Genomic DNA, 16,015 nt, shown 5'->3' on the forward strand with positions numbered 1-16,015 from the left:
GACAAGCAAAACAACAGAAGTCTGAGTGAACAATGGAGATCGATATGATGGTTTTGAAAATAAGGGATGAAGAGTAACAAACAAAGGCCTTTAGTTGAGTGCAGATCTCCGCCAGGTACGTCTACAAAGGCCATATTGTAAGGCTGAAATAGAACAACTTGACAGATGCGCTCTCACTGGCGTAGGTGTGAGGACTCACATGAGGTTGGTGCCCATCAAACGAGACACGTACTAACTGTGCATCTTGCCGCAGAGCAGCAACCAGGTGGCTGAGATGCAATCCGCTCTGTGTGTAGTTTGGTTAGCCTGACACACTGTCTAAAACAACAGTAACAGAACTGTTTTACGCAGAGAAATGCACTGTGCGGTTTCCTTCCACTGTGTCCGACCGCATCTGACCGTCATCACCAGTGGGCCCCTTTTCAAAGAAGTGAGCCAGGAGTAAGCAATGCGCCGCAGGCACAGTCGATGACAGTATAAAGCCCTTACCAGACAATACTTTAGGAGATTGGGTCAGCTTTGTGTAATTGTTTTCAATGTGATTGAACTATTTTGTGTGCTGTTTTTGTATTAATGAGTGCCTTGCATTTCCTGCACTCTGCGTCAGCATCTCGAGCTCCCTAAAAAACCTGTAGTTGACTGTGTGTGATTCTCCTGGCAGAGATGTGATGACAGTGTCGGGACAGAGAGAGAGAGAGAGAGAAAAATAATGAAATTACAAATAACTTTGACAGCAATATATTGGAAATCAAGAGTCAAGATGGTCCATCCTGAGGTCATAGCAAGGTGTGCCTTTTTACTGGTATTGTGTGATTTCAATGGGGTGCAGTGAGACGTTTTCTTAGTTTCTAATGAGTTACTTTGCTGTTATTACAAATAAGTAAATATTTTGATGTGGTATACATTAACTCAAATGGAATCCAGTTAACATGTAACGTTAAGGTAATAAACTAAACATGTATTATCGGTTTTCCCAATGTTAATGTCTATGACAAATTCCAACTATATTCTCCAATTGTTTTGTCAATAAAATATATTACTTAAAATGAAACATTGTCTTGAAAAATGGGTATTCGTCCACAGTAATTATGTTTTTCATGAACATCTTTTGACAATAAACACATCCCGAAACCTATATATGCAAAGGGGGGTATCAAGAGACTCTCAGTAGATGAATGTTTGTCAGTGAAAAGGACTCTATTGGCATATTTTGCTTCCAATGGTGCATTTAATCCGTGTTAGGATTAGGGATTAAATTGTTTGCACTAGGATTAGAGGAAGGACTTTTTATTCTGTGGCGCTGAACAGAAAAAAAATATCATTTTTATAACTTTTACCAGTCAAATATAACTCTTTAAAGGAAAGTCAGAGACAAGGTCATGGGGGAGGCAGTCTGGGAAATGGAGCAAAACTACATGAAATTAAGAGAGAATAAATCAGAGTCAGTCATGCAGCACTCGTTCAGCTTGGAGCAGGCACATATACAGGGTTCAGTAGTCAGATTCAAAGCTAAAAATGTGACAGCTTTAACTAAGTATAGCATGAGTAAGACATACAAAGAGGGATCTATCAAGAAAAACAACACAAAAAACAACAACACACAAAAAACGAGAAGACGGGTGCTTCAAGAGAGAGTAAGAATATCTTTTCTAATTCAAAACATAGTGTATATTGCTGCTGCATCACATATTAAACAAGTATTTCTTTCTTACAATGTGATCTTACACAGTCACAAACTGTTGTGACTGTCCCAAAAGAGCTGACATCTTTCTCATGTCACTACATCTCATCAACAGACAGACGCAGACAGGTGGGCAGGGAGCACATACTTGTGTAGCTGATATTGAATCCTTTTCCAGTATTAGAGTGATCCGATTGAAATTCCAGTCTCATGATGTGTCCATTCGAGGCGATCTGCGATGGGACATCTTTTCCCGAGAACGTCCCAAAGGTTGTTGGCTCAGACAGGCCTAAAGTAGTACAGAGTTTAAACAATCTTTTAGAGACATGTTTTTCTGTTTCTTATCTAATTGTGTCTGAATAACATTAGGCCAAGGACGTACTTGGAAAGTGAAGGGCTCCTATAAAAAGGGATAAATAAAACACCCCGAGAGACCTCAGGAGAGGTATTATATATTATTAGTGTTAGAAAAAAAGTAATTAGGTGTCAAGACTCTTGGTAAAGGTAGCACAGCTTGATGTGGTTTTTGTGTGTTGTTTTGAGGAAAAATGTCACCAACGTACATACTCATAATCTTGTCACCATGGCAGTAACGGTGTTATTGTTTAAAATACCAATCAAACCAACGTGATCTCCAAAACCTGTTCGTAAAAATGTATACGAAAATCTTAAACATACAAATTCGTAACAATACATACGAACTGGCGGTGGTTAACCACGCCCCTTGAGTGAACAACATGGCGGACCATGTTGGATTCTTGAGTGAACGTCTCTCCGCCATGTTGGATTTTTTGAGGGGGTTAGGGTTGGTATTGTATTCTTACAATTTAACATTCTCGTTAAAAATGCAATCACACCACGTTTATTTTACATCGTTAGACTTCACAAAGTGTGTTTACGGGGTGCAGGTCCCCATTCACTTTGAATAGGGTGACGTCATCAGTTGCAGTCCGTATTTATTTAGTATGTATCACTACGAATTTGTATGTTCAAGATTTTAGTATACATTTTTACGAACAGGTTTTTGAGATCAGGCTGATCAAACCCCTTAGGGGTTGTAATGAATGGCTGAATCTGGCTGTAATGTTATAGATATGCTGTAGCATCAAGGCCACGCTCTATAGCCATTTACGGACCCATGTGGCCACTACGCATCCCCCACTGGTCTGCGCAGCTGTAACCACACCAGACATCCGTGCCACAGGATAGTATCATTTACTTTAACTATACACTTTTTGGCAGAATACACTCTGCTCTTGAGGGAGCTCCCAAATGATCCAAACAGCAGCAACAAATCCAGTAGTGATCGAATATAACCCATGAGGGGTACAGAGCCCAGCAGGCTGTTATCGGTGAGATACGGAGTAAACATAATGCACGAGGAGAGAAGTGCCATCCCCAGCAATGCTGATAAGACCCATGAACAGAGGGTGGCTGAGTTGGTTGTTTGAGAAATCAATCGTCGCAGCCAGTAGCTTTTAGCAGGTAGAAATAAACAGATTAACCCTCCAGCAGCAGCGCCGTAATGATCATGCATTAGTGAGAGACATTTGGGATGAAAAAGACCATTTTACTGTCTCACTTAATGCCATTGGAATTGTAGTTTGAGTGTGATAAGCAATTGTAAATGTCAACTGATGCTGATGAGCAACTGGCATGCACAGTTTCAGTCCACTGCCTTGTTGCTGATGGCCCACAAGGAGTGAAACAGATCGGTGCTGCAGCAGTGAACTGTGAATCCTCAAAAAACACCTGCAGTGTTTTACAGGTGGGAGAAGGAGCCCTGGTGATATTCATTTTGGCTTCTGCCACCCAATATGTCATGTGCTCGTCCACGCAGGGCCATCTACCCACCGAGCAAATGGTTTGAAGTGGTGTCTTGTGTTCTGGTCCGTTCAATGATTACATTTGAAAAGGTCACTCTCCAGAAATCAACTATCTCTGTGGGCTCAGTGATGCTTGAACTGGCCCTGTGGCATCTGCAATCATGTTTTTTTCATAGTCTGATAGTCTTTAAATCCAGTCGTGGTAATCCATGTGCATACAGAGTGATAGTGTTTATACACTTGCTGTTGCAATGAAAAGTTAAGCTACTTTTTTTGGTCATTGCATCAATATTCCATTGGCACTAACAGGATTTATACTTTTTACTTTAAAATCTATATTTAAAGGCTTGTACAATGTGTCATCAGATACAGCAAGATCCTTTCAAAGTCAAAAGATGACAGTACTGGATATTGATAATAAGATAAATCGTATCAACACGGTTTCAGATTACTCCTAGTCTAATTATTTAGAACACATCGTTTGGAATGCACAACTTTTTGAAAATAATACTGAAAATTCTAAAAAGGTGCAAAGAAAAGTTGTGTGGCAACCCAGCCAGGGTCTCTTTAGCAACTCCTACAGAAATATGTTTTTATTTCCTCCTTAATTAAGGAATTCGTTCATAGAATATAATAACATGGCGACCGAGTTTCAAAGCGCCATTCACCTCGTTCTTCAGCAAACCAAAAGCTCTGGCACATCTTAGTGAAAGAAAAACAACGCAACAATAGCTGAAAGAGTGAATGGTCACACACTTACTTATTTAAGAGGAGGGGTTCACGGAGATGCATTTTGTAACAGTCTATCACAACGTGGTCATTTATTAGACGACAACGATGGCTTTCCGATTATGTTAACCTTTTAGAAACTATTTAAAATGATAACTCAGCTTCAGCTGATTTCTTATTGTTTAGTTTCCCAGTTGATTTATGGATTATTGCTTGTTCACTTTTGGCATTTGTTTGATTTCATTCTCCTATTATGCGGGGATCAAAGTCTTGAATGGCGAGGTCACATAAACTCCTTGGTGATTTGACAAGACAAATGGTTTTATTATGCAGAGGAACCTTTGTCACATTACATTAGGATGCAAGATTTATTTTTCCTTTAGGACTAAAGCGTTGGGGCAGTGTGTGACAAGATTGACTTCATAACAGCAATTGTGTAGATAACAATGGTGGAAAAGTTTTACATGTCAATGTGTGACAAAAGGAGAGAATTTCAAAATATGCCAATTAATCAATATATATATATATATATATATATATTATCAATGATGTATAAGTAACACTTGAGAAGTGATGTGCTTATTTGAAATGGCGTTCACTGCCCCCAAAATAACTTGACAACTTGACAACTAAATCAATGATGGCAAATGAACACACCATACCAATGTTGTGTTACTTTTAGACACATTTTTATATGTCAGCATGCTGAGTTCAGTAATGCGGCAGTCAACTTCAAATTATTCAAAAATATGTGTTATTTGAAAAAAGTGAACCAAATCTCTGTTGATTTTACATTTTTTTTGTGGTGAAAAGTTGTGGTGCAATATTTCTCACAACAGTAAACCTTTGCAGTTTTCACGTACATTTCTTTAACTGATCAAAAAGGGTAGTTACAAGGGTATTTTCTGCATTAAATATGCTAAAAGTTTTGAAATCTTGATAACATTCAGGAGGGAATATCATCAATAGAAGAGTCACAATCATAAGTTTATTTCAGAAAAGAAGACGTACAGTGGTGCTTCAATGTGACGGCAGTGTTTGATCAGCAAGCGGAACAAACTAGAACACTTCGAAGCAACAACTTTAATTAACATTTGCCCATTGGAACAGCACTAATTGCCCTGCAATTTTCAAAACCCTGCTACAAAACAAATCCCTGCTGTGGGACAGGTTTACGGCCTGCTAATTTAGCACTTCATCTTTAATGACAGCCCAGAGAAAACAGGGTCTTTTGTTGATTCAGTTTAAATCAATATCTTTCAATGGGTCATCAAATTGCCCCGTGTTCTTTGTGTAGTGGAAAAGTGCACAATAAAATAAATATTCAGATTTTTTCATCCAGCCAGCAAGATATTCCCTAACCAAACCCAAATAAGAGGTTATGTCGACCTAAAGTAAATTGAGAGAGAGTTCACTGCCATATTATTTGACCCTATTGAAGATTTTGGCAATATAGACATAGAATTTGCCTACGGTGTTTATTTAAGAAAAAGGTTTTAAAATGACTGAGAAATTAGAATACAGTCACCTTCATCTTTGATCACCAACCAGTCGAACTGTGGCTCCAGGTCAAAGTCAGCGAACAGGAGATGAATACGGCTGCCCGGTTCAGAGATAATCAGCCACACACAGTTCAGGTTGTTCCCGTACTCCTCTGGGTAGTTCGGTGACAATACCGTTCCAGATGGAGCCGTGAAGTTGAAGAAACATGAAACTACAAACAGGAAGGAACAGAGGGACAAAAGGCGGTAAGGAAAGAGGTGAAGTTGATAGGTAATTGGGAAAGCATGCAAGCAAAAATGAATAAATATTGCAACTATGTTGTGTAATATGTCTGTAAAGACTATGTGCACTTACATATACAACTGGGTTTATTGCCAGACCACTGGTTATTGTGCTGGCAAGTGATGGTCTTCTCTCCCACTAGTTCAAAGGCCGACTGGCAGAAGAAGGTCAACACGTCGCCGTGTTGAAAGCGATCACCGCTACGACGACCAAATGCCGGCACCCCGGGATCGCCACAGCCACCCCGATCGATCTCTGCAAGACATTGATATACATACATGTACAGCCGTGCTTTTATACTGATAATTAATGTAAACATGCAACATGTTGAGGTTCAAGATTAGTGTTTTGTTTGTTCATACTAGTGAGGTGGGATTACTGTAAATGGGAATAAAAAGCATTTATCGATTTTCACATCGTTCTGTGTTGGCTGTTTATGGTAATGAGGCCATGTTGATCCTCATGTCGTACTGCTGGTTGTCGCAGCAGCCAACTTTATCAAATGTGCCTTTTAAAAACCTCTTTCAGACTTGTGGCTAAGGTTAATATAAATGTGTGTGTGTGTGTGCACGTCTTTCTTCTGCAGACTGCGAACGGACTTCTTTGCTGTCTATAAAAGTAAATAAGTGTCAATAATTGATAATGTTGTGCTTTAGTTTGAAAGGAAAAACAAAGCGGGAGGCACACTGGTAAAAGCAAACACACACACACACACACACACACACACACACACACACACACGCACACAGACACACACACGCACACAGATCATACATACTCGTTAAAAACCATCAGGATGTACAAATCATAGAGAGCAACACTGATGTTAGTGACATTATATTACATTCTTGCATTGCTTCTTTATCTTAATCGGTCTGTTTCTGTCTGTTACCAGCTCAAATTGTCGCTGCTTCGTCTGTGCTTGATTTGTATTTCTCTCTCAATCTGATTCAATACTATGCTTTTTGGCATGAGTGTCACATTAACAGTACTGCCAAACTGGCCTACAAACATATCCCATTTGTTTTGTCACTCTCCTTTGTTATCACTTTTTCGCCTAATGGCAATATGTTTTCATCCACTGCTCTCTCCTCCTTTACAATTTGACATTCTACCAGACGTCTGTCATCTAGTAACACATGCTCCACCATGCTCCTGGATTCGCTCTGGGCAAATACATCTCAAGGTGAGCAATGAATGTGTGCAAGTGTGTGTGTGTGTGTTCTTCCCTTTTGCTATCTGTTGGGATGTAAGTAGATCCACAAGAGTAGAATACACAAAGAAGTGGCAGGCGTGTGTCTTTGTGTGTGTAGTGTGTGCAGGTGTGTGTGTGGCCCAGAGCTATCTGTCACACAGTTGACGAATGACTGGATGGATATCAGCGATCTTGAGCCCCTAAGTCTGTCATTATGGTTGTCGCAGCTTTCTTGCTCTCTAGTTAGTCTTCTTTTACTTTGTAGCTTCTTTTCTGTCAAAGTTGAGATATTTTGTTGAAGTGCAGGGCATAGATTTACAACTCAATATATTTCATGCTCCCTTGTCTTTTGCTCTTCAGAAGCAATATATTATATAAAGCAATATACATAGCTAAGAAAATATACATGGAGTATAAATGTATGCAAATTAATTTTTAAAAAGATAAAACACATTGACTTATCAATAAGGATGATTATTCTTTATTTATCACACAATGAGGTGACACAGTGGAGATTAAGTATTTGGCCCACTAATAGAAGCTCTCTCTGTCTCTCTCTCTCTCTCTCATTGATGATGAACGGTCCCTTTCAGGAGGTGATATCAGAAAACCCGCTTGCAATTACAGTTTATGGCCAAAATTGCCATCAAAGAGAAGCTGCAACACCAAATCCGGCCCTAAATTGGTGGTAAACAGCCCTTTACCCACTGCGTGCCCCCCCACTATCAGAAACCTTGCACGGACCACAGACCTCTTCTTTGTCTTTGATTTCCCTTTGATTTCATACCTTTAAAGCTCTGTGACTGTGTCTTGCATGGCTGTGATGTTGACAACATTCATGCACAAATAGACATTTGTAAAAAAAACATGGTACTGGCTACAGTGGGAATCTCCAGGTTAACATTTTATCATGTCATTAATGTGGAATAACACAGAATAACACAGAATTCAATGGCACTCTTTGGTATGTCGAGTTAAAAAATAATCTTCATTATTTACATCATGACTCTTTTCAGAGCCAATTGGCAACAGCCTGAAAACTTGGCAGAAGCTTTTCACTGCAAGCCTCGACTATCGTAATGGGCTGAGAGGGTTTATGATGTTGTTAACTTCATCATCGCTCCCTTTCCCTCTCAAACACACACACACACACACACACACACACACACACACACGCAAAGAGTTGCAGTGGTTGACGAGTGTCACATGACAGTATTCAAAAAGCTACACACACACAAACGTTCTATCTTTAAGTCTCTCGGGGGTTTAATCTGATCAAAGGGTGTAACTTGGTGACATTATATGAGTTGACAGAAAAACACACATGCAAGGATACGCACACTAAACGTACCACAGGCGGTTGTTCAGTTATCCTGCGTAAAACTACAAGATCATCTAGAGGTTATCAAATATGATTTGATGGTTATTACTTTCTTCCTATACACAATCTTTGTTGATAATGTCATTGCCTTGGAATATACGACTTATAATTAAGGTGGTCTATTTTGATCCCTCAAAGCAAGTCGTAAGGAGTTGATATGATGTTTAACACCACGTGCTGACAGTCACAGTTTCTGTAGCTTGCCACTGTGCTGGTTCCCTTCAGCAGTAACTGACCACAGACAACACTGTCAACAACATCACTGTATATGGCTAAGCAGAACCAAGCGCACAACCCTTGTCCATCTCCCTCTCTCCTCCTCTCTCACATGCCCTCCATCTCTCCTAGACAGTTTATTTCCTTTCACTCAGTTTATTATTTTGTCTCCTTCCGTCTCTCTAGTTTATCAAACTACATCTCTCCACCTGCCTCACTGTTTGTCTGAAGTAAATTCAATTACTATATGTTCCATTTACTAAAATATAATTCAAAGAGACGATTTGGAAGGGTGAAATGCAGGAGGAATTCCATACGAATGGATTGTTCTAAATAGGATGTATTGAGAGGGACATCTATACGGGACGTCTCCCTCTCACCTTCACTCACTGTGACTGTCACCATCGTTCTCCCTCTATCAGGGTTAACGTTGGTGTTATAGGAAAAATAACCAAGCAAAACGACCAGCTGATTGACTCGTAATTCAGTTATTACCTTCTCGAAATGCACACTCGCGCACACACACACACACACACACATGTCTACGCAAGGACAGACAAAAGCAGTTGTGTTCACTTTTGAATCAGTCTGTCAGCAACGCAATGACTTTCACACTCCATTATGTGAGAGTATATATCTGTTTGTGAGTGTTTTATTCTCAGGGAAGAGGGGTAGAAGCGCGGGGGGCTGGAGGGGGCCGTACCTTCATAGACGGCTTTGAAACCCGCGGAGCCGATCGTATCGTCCGACTGCAGGTGGAGCCACATCTGATTGGACAAGCTAACGATGAGGTCAGGCACACTGGAACCTGTAAGTCTACACAAACACACAGACACACACACACACACACAGTGACACAGTCACACACAGATACACAAGCTTTTAAAAAAGTATGATTGGTTTATCACTTTGGACTTGGAGTGTACCTTGTAAACAATGCATCCAAACAATGTAGCTAATTCAATCAACAGTGTATAATGTGTACCTGCACATTAGCATCCATGTTTCTCCAATTGCCTCATTTATTGCGGGTGTTCTATACGGTTGCATTTCCACATTGTTCTACATAATGGGCCAGAGCACATGAGTGTTGCTTACACATAGAGGACCCTCCGAGTGTCGCCTATTTTCCCTCCATCTCCCACAGTTAGTGTGTCATATCCTCTTTCCAGGTCAAACTCTTCAAAGGACAGCTTTATCACCTGGAGGAACAAAAGGGAAAAATAGGAGAAAACATTACAGACACAACAAAAAGATAATATAATATGATATTTATTAATTAATTCCAGCAGGGATGGTCTCGTGCTTTTTCATCCCTACGATTTCCAGCAATGGGAACTAATGTTTAAATCGCTGGTTGAAGTTGCTGTAGAACATTTTCCTGATAAAATGAGAGATTGTTCATTTCCCCTGTTCAGGAAAGATGTTGGTCTCAATCAGTCAGTTTCTACTGTATTATGGAACTAATATAAACCATAGATGTGTGATTTTGCCGATGCCAATCCATCACATGGTTTATAACAGCAGTGATGAAAAATCGTACCTTTCAACACCCCAGACTCAACTGTGCATGGCTAAGCCTTTGTCCCCGCTTTGACAAAAATAAATTGCCCAGCTCGTGTTCAAATAATGTAAAAGGATCTGAAACCATCTGAGGGATTAACTTCCATCACAAATAGAAAGTCACCAGTACACATCTGTATTCATACATTGTGAGGTATCAATTCCCAAGGATCATTAATAAACTATTGAACTAAAAGTAAGTATTCAATATATCATTTTCATATTTCATTTATCTGCCGCAAATTGCTCGCCTACAATAAACCGAACATGAACGAACTATTGTTTACGTTGTACAATTGTGTTAAACTGTTGGCCTTTCCATAATATTGACTTTACAATTAACACATTTCAAATGCAAGAATGAAAGGTGATCGAGTGTGATCAACTGGAAGACAATCGTCTGGTTACATGACATATTGTGTCAAACAGACCAGGTCCATTGTTTTTGTGTGTTTAACTCCTTGAGTGAGAACATTTGAAAAGACTGGGATGTGAAAATGATGCATCCAACGAAAAGGAAACTCGTAATACCAGCACAGATTTGCTTTGCAAAACTAAATTCAGCAGGGATTCAACCTTGATCCTTGATTATGATTCATCAGCAAGTAAACGTTCAAATCCCAGCTTAACAATATCCTTTTTCTTCCATTCTTCTTCTAACATTAAACTGTCCATCCTCAGCTTGTAAGATACGATCTTAAGAACATGTTGATCTTGGTGGCCCTGCAGGCTGAGTTGTTAATCAAAGATATACACTCAGAGGCCTTAAAATTACCTACCTATCAATTATCACACTTGGAAATAAATAAATAAATATATGTATTAATATTTTAAAAGAATGAATATTTATGATTTAGGGTATGAGATCAGGTGTTGTTGACGCAGTATATTGTAGTGTTATTTATAAGATTGAACAGCAGCAGCTTGTGGGCATAAAGAAAGGAGTGAAGCGGAACACATCTGTACATGCACACACTATCCTGTGCTTGTCAGTACCTTTGTCCACGAGGTGGATTCTGTCGGGTATGTCGGTCTAAACAGCTGAAGCAGAATTATATTCAAGCATGTCTGTTTCATTGTATGCGTGAGAACAGTTTGGCTGAATTTACACGCCTTAATATTTCTCTATTTATTTATGTGCTTGTGTGAGGAGACAGTCGAGGTAGAGACTTAAAGGGAGGAACTGCGTTATTGCACTAAGGTCATTAGGAAGAAGCTCTGTTATGTTCAATGGTTCCAAATGGGCACATTTAGAAAGACATTAGGTGCACCCTGCAACACCAAACTACATGAGAATACCTTTTCAAAATAAAGACGAGAAAAATAAAGACGAGAAAACGAGAAGGGAAGATAGGAAGCATACTTGAAATACAGAGAACATTTAAGAAAGTGTAATCTAGGTCTTTTCCAATCTTCAACTGAAACAAACAGTGTTGACAGTAAGCCTCAACATTTGCCTTCAGTTTGACGACTGCAGCAGAGCTGTCTATATTTTCTTTTGATCCCATCCCATTATTGAGTTTCTGAGGTAGTCATTAGTGATTCACGAGAGACTTTCCAGTTCCTTTCAGGAAAAAAACTGTGTTTCTGTTTAAAGGTTGATGCTCTTTGAAATGACGGGTGAAGTGGTTTCACTTTGAGGTCATTAGTAAGCAGCTGAGCAGCTCGAAGCAGCTCAATAGGCCATTTAAACGTTGTCGAGAGCACTGTGCAATCCAAACCTACAGTGAAACACCTTCACCCAGTCAGCCAGAGAAGTGCTGTGAATTTTCGGCAACGATCTCAGCATGGGAGAAACTGATAGTAATCTTTGGACTACTCTAATCCAAAATACACAGGGAATGCGAGTTTGCCCCTCAAGTCAAACCTCCAACACAAACCTTCGCGGGTTAGTGTCAGTCAACAAAGGCTTATAAACCTTACACGCAGTGCACACGGTGCACATTCGGGTATCTACAGCAGAGCCATAATGGGTTACATGCCGATGCCCGCTCCATTGCCCGGGAAATACATCTTGAGAATGAGAAACTATGCCATGTCCGCTGATCTTCATTCTTGCCCTCACCAGTAAGGCCTCATGTCAGAGTGGAGCAACGGAACACGAGGCCGTAATTGGGCAGAAAAGTCCTTTGCTCAGCTCGGGCCGCTGTTACTGCTGACCACAGACATTGGGGAGAAATGTCACATAAATACAAATCCATGAACCTATATATTTTTTTCATCCATCCCCCCATCTATCTAAAACAATCAGGTTAAGAAAAAATAATGATGGATGCAAATTATGTTCTACTGCATTCTCAGCTGCAGACAGGCTGGTAAAGGTTCATTGCATCGCTCAAGGGCACTTCAGCAGGTCAGATGCGGCAGGGTTTTTTTTACAATAGTGACCTCTGATTAGAGGTGCACATCCCCACCATGCTTACTGTGCTGTTGTGCAGCCATAGGTTAAAATTTGATTTGGGACCCTTTAAAAGGTCAACATTGTAAATGCATTGTGTTCGGTCAGCAATTTCAACTGCAACATAACCTGGGGTGACCGCTACCAAAGGTACTAACAGAACTACAACAAATGGTGCTATTTTGTGCTGAAGCCTCTCAACTGACCCACAGAAAATGTGGCAATAATGTAAAACCAAAATATATGCCGTACATTCGGTACTTCTGAGTTAAATGAAAATAAAAATTACAATATTTTGTCAATCGCTCCACCAACTGATATGAGAGGTAACATCATTAAAATAGTAACGTATCGAGGAACTTTAGTAAACTGAACACCACTGATGACTACTAAATTGATGTTCTTGTTAAAATACCTTTGTTTATTTTTGTCACTTACTATCCGTAATATGATCACAATTTCAGTGATAAACTGGGTCGTAACAAGGGTATTTTTTAGCGCTGAGAAACTCTGTTTGGCAAGAGGCCCTATGGGATTAAAGCTAAAGTAAAATGTTTTTTAACATAAATGTTTTATCCACTGAAGCTTAAACTCATTTCTATGACCCTGTGGCAAAACAAGCTTTATAGAAAGGGTTTAAACTATGTACTGAGGTGACCCCTTGACAGAAGGTACACACAGGGAAGCCTGTCCTGAAAGCTGAGTGTACGAGCAGTCCTTTGCTATTCGAGTCATTGGTGAGCCGCCGCCATGGCGGTGTGGGGCAATCCAATAGATTACTTTTTTTCCTTTTACGGCCAAATGTACAAGTAGAGAAAAGCCTGAAACCCTGTATAAGGATTCCATCCACCGCCCATCCTTCATCCCTGAGAGTTATTTTGAAAAATATAATTAGTTCAAAACAAACTGCCTGTAATAAACCTATTACTCTTTCTGCATTTTTTCTAGACCTGTTCTATGACAAGTAAAATGTAACAGAATCTGATAGAACGTCATAGAATGTCTCCTGGCAAAACTAAAGTGATGATGAAGATATTTGCATGAAAATGACCCAACATCCAATACCATAATAACACGCTGGATCACACCCTTGCACACTAATATGAATTCATTAGGAAAAAGACAGCAATGATTAGAGGCGTAATGGGTGTGTGTGATGATGCGTTAAAGGGTGGATGTGTGTGAGCAGTCAGGCATGGTTCAGACTCCAACGAGATAATTATCAGTTTCATACTGCTGGATCAAATGACTGACGCATGCAGTCACACACACATATAGACGTAAACACACTGCCGAGTTGTTTTTGATTCTGTGTGGGCCAATTTTCTAGACACCATATTTTTCACAACCTCTGGCAGTAAGCAATTAAGTTGGCAGAAGAGACACCGTCGATATCCAAAAATCACACAAAATCAGGTGCCTGTTTGCAAACTTACAAAATAATAACACAGTCACACACTCAATTAGGAGCATACTTTCGACTTTTTCTGACAGGCTGTCAGACCATTATGCACCATATTGATTTTGTTAGTTTTATTGAGAACTTAACGGAATGACAACAGACACACAATCAAACAGCATTACTTACTGGCTATTGAAAGCAGAATAAAACTACACAAAGAAAGAAAGAAAATGCACCCGAGCTTCAATGAAAACATTTGTTTCTCTCTCAATTTTGTATCACATGCTATTGATGAAAGAAGTCATCTGGAATAATAGTCCAATAAAAGGCGGGTTGGAGAGAAGAAACACAGCCTTAGATGGAATCCAAAAAAAGAAAAGTAAAGAAACTGTTTGTCATCTTAATTCATGCCTATTTACTCTGTTAAGTTATCACGTTTGCTACCTGAATCTCCATGAACTTTCTTCTTATACAGACCACACAAACTACATAAAAACACACTTATACGGTAATTTCTTGTCATTAATTTCATTGGGAAGCTGTGCTTAAGAAACAGAGTTGAGGGTCGGGTTGAGTTGATGTGTTGGAGACTTATTTGTGGGGAAAATGAACATGAGCCAATACATCAGATGTTCAAAAGCCACCTATCAATATCCGTATCAACCTCAAAAGTAGGTCTGCTTCTTGCAGCCATCTAGCGGCTGTATAGTTAAGATCTTTTTCATGGTATTTTCCTTCGAGCATCATTGCGCAAAGTATCCCTTTCCTTCTTTCTGTCATTGTTAAGAATTCGTCCATCTTGTTAGAATAAAGGGGATCATTATATCTATTATATCGATTATATATATTTTGCATTCAATGTTTCTTTTAAGATGCGAAAACTGGAACAGCGAATAAATCACTCAGCACATTAGTATATATTGTAGACAGCGCACTGAAGTGTCAGTTAGACATTATTAGTATTATTCATCATTACTGAGTCTTTAATTTAGAGTCCATTCTATTTACCATTCTGTATTACTCAAGTATAGTCCATTGCCGTCTTTATCAGGTTGTTTGCCTCTGCCCTTGTCTCTCTCTCTGTGTATGTAGATAGTGACATTCAGCAAATGTCAGCAGCTGTAGTAGCTGATAATCCGTCATTATAGCACATTGTTAGAGTGCTCTCAAACCTCAAGCAAGCGAGCAAGGATGCACACGTGCAGGCCTGCACGCACGCCCACATGCGCGCGCAGCACACACAACAGATGAGAGACATTTTGTCCGTCAAAAGATAAGTCTGCTTTAAACTATTATAATATACTGTTTTCGATTGTGCTTCAAATAGCAAGCAACCCAGACAACAAGGGTGACTTGTCATCTGGCTAAGAACATGATTACCAATAATATGTGGCACGTGACACTTTGTCATACAGTAGCTATTTGTCGTCATGTCTCTCAATCAACACGAGAGAGAGACAGCGGTGAGAACAACAAGTCTCTCACACTTTTTCCCATCCTTCTCCCTCAAAGAATCCGAAGGGAGTAGACTCCATATTCATCCACCTTCACAACGTCAATGCCAAACGTCAATTACTTCCTTGGACATTCGGTCTTTTTTACATTTTCGATCTTTTTCCAGCAAAAGTTTTTAGCAAAGTTGCCAGCTGAACCCCAGCGTGTTTTTTCTCCTCTATACTTTCCCTCTCTCTTCTTCTCTGTAGGTTTCAAGGAGCTCATTGGTATCTCAATCTATTTTTGTTTTTTTTCCGGCCCTCTCACCATCTTCAAACTTAACATTTCAATAAATCAAACGGAAAGGAGGAAAGAAGATGATGCAGGGAGAAAGTGGAGGAGCAA

At 39.7% G+C, this 16,015-nt stretch overlaps 1 protein-coding gene across 1 annotated transcript in view; it reads right to left on the reverse strand.

Annotated features, from left to right (window-relative positions):
* Positions 1 to 16,015, reverse strand: part of LOC120833991 (CUB and sushi domain-containing protein 1-like) — a 276,934-nt gene that overhangs the window by 94,098 nt on the left and 166,821 nt on the right. The window contains exons 11-15 of the mRNA XM_078085041.1: positions 9,912 to 10,015; positions 9,517 to 9,629; positions 6,094 to 6,276; positions 5,765 to 5,950; positions 1,830 to 1,970 (exon numbers count right to left, since the gene is read on the reverse strand). Of these exons, the coding sequence (XP_077941167.1) occupies positions 1,830 to 1,970; positions 5,765 to 5,950; positions 6,094 to 6,276; positions 9,517 to 9,629; positions 9,912 to 10,015 (727 nt within the window). The remainder of the gene's footprint in view (positions 1 to 1,829; positions 1,971 to 5,764; positions 5,951 to 6,093; positions 6,277 to 9,516; positions 9,630 to 9,911; positions 10,016 to 16,015) is intronic.

The sequence above is a fragment of the Gasterosteus aculeatus genome, chromosome 12, assembly GCF_964276395.1.
Source record: "Gasterosteus aculeatus chromosome 12, fGasAcu3.hap1.1, whole genome shotgun sequence".
In the NCBI taxonomy this organism is placed as follows: Eukaryota; Metazoa; Chordata; class Actinopteri; order Perciformes; family Gasterosteidae; genus Gasterosteus; species Gasterosteus aculeatus.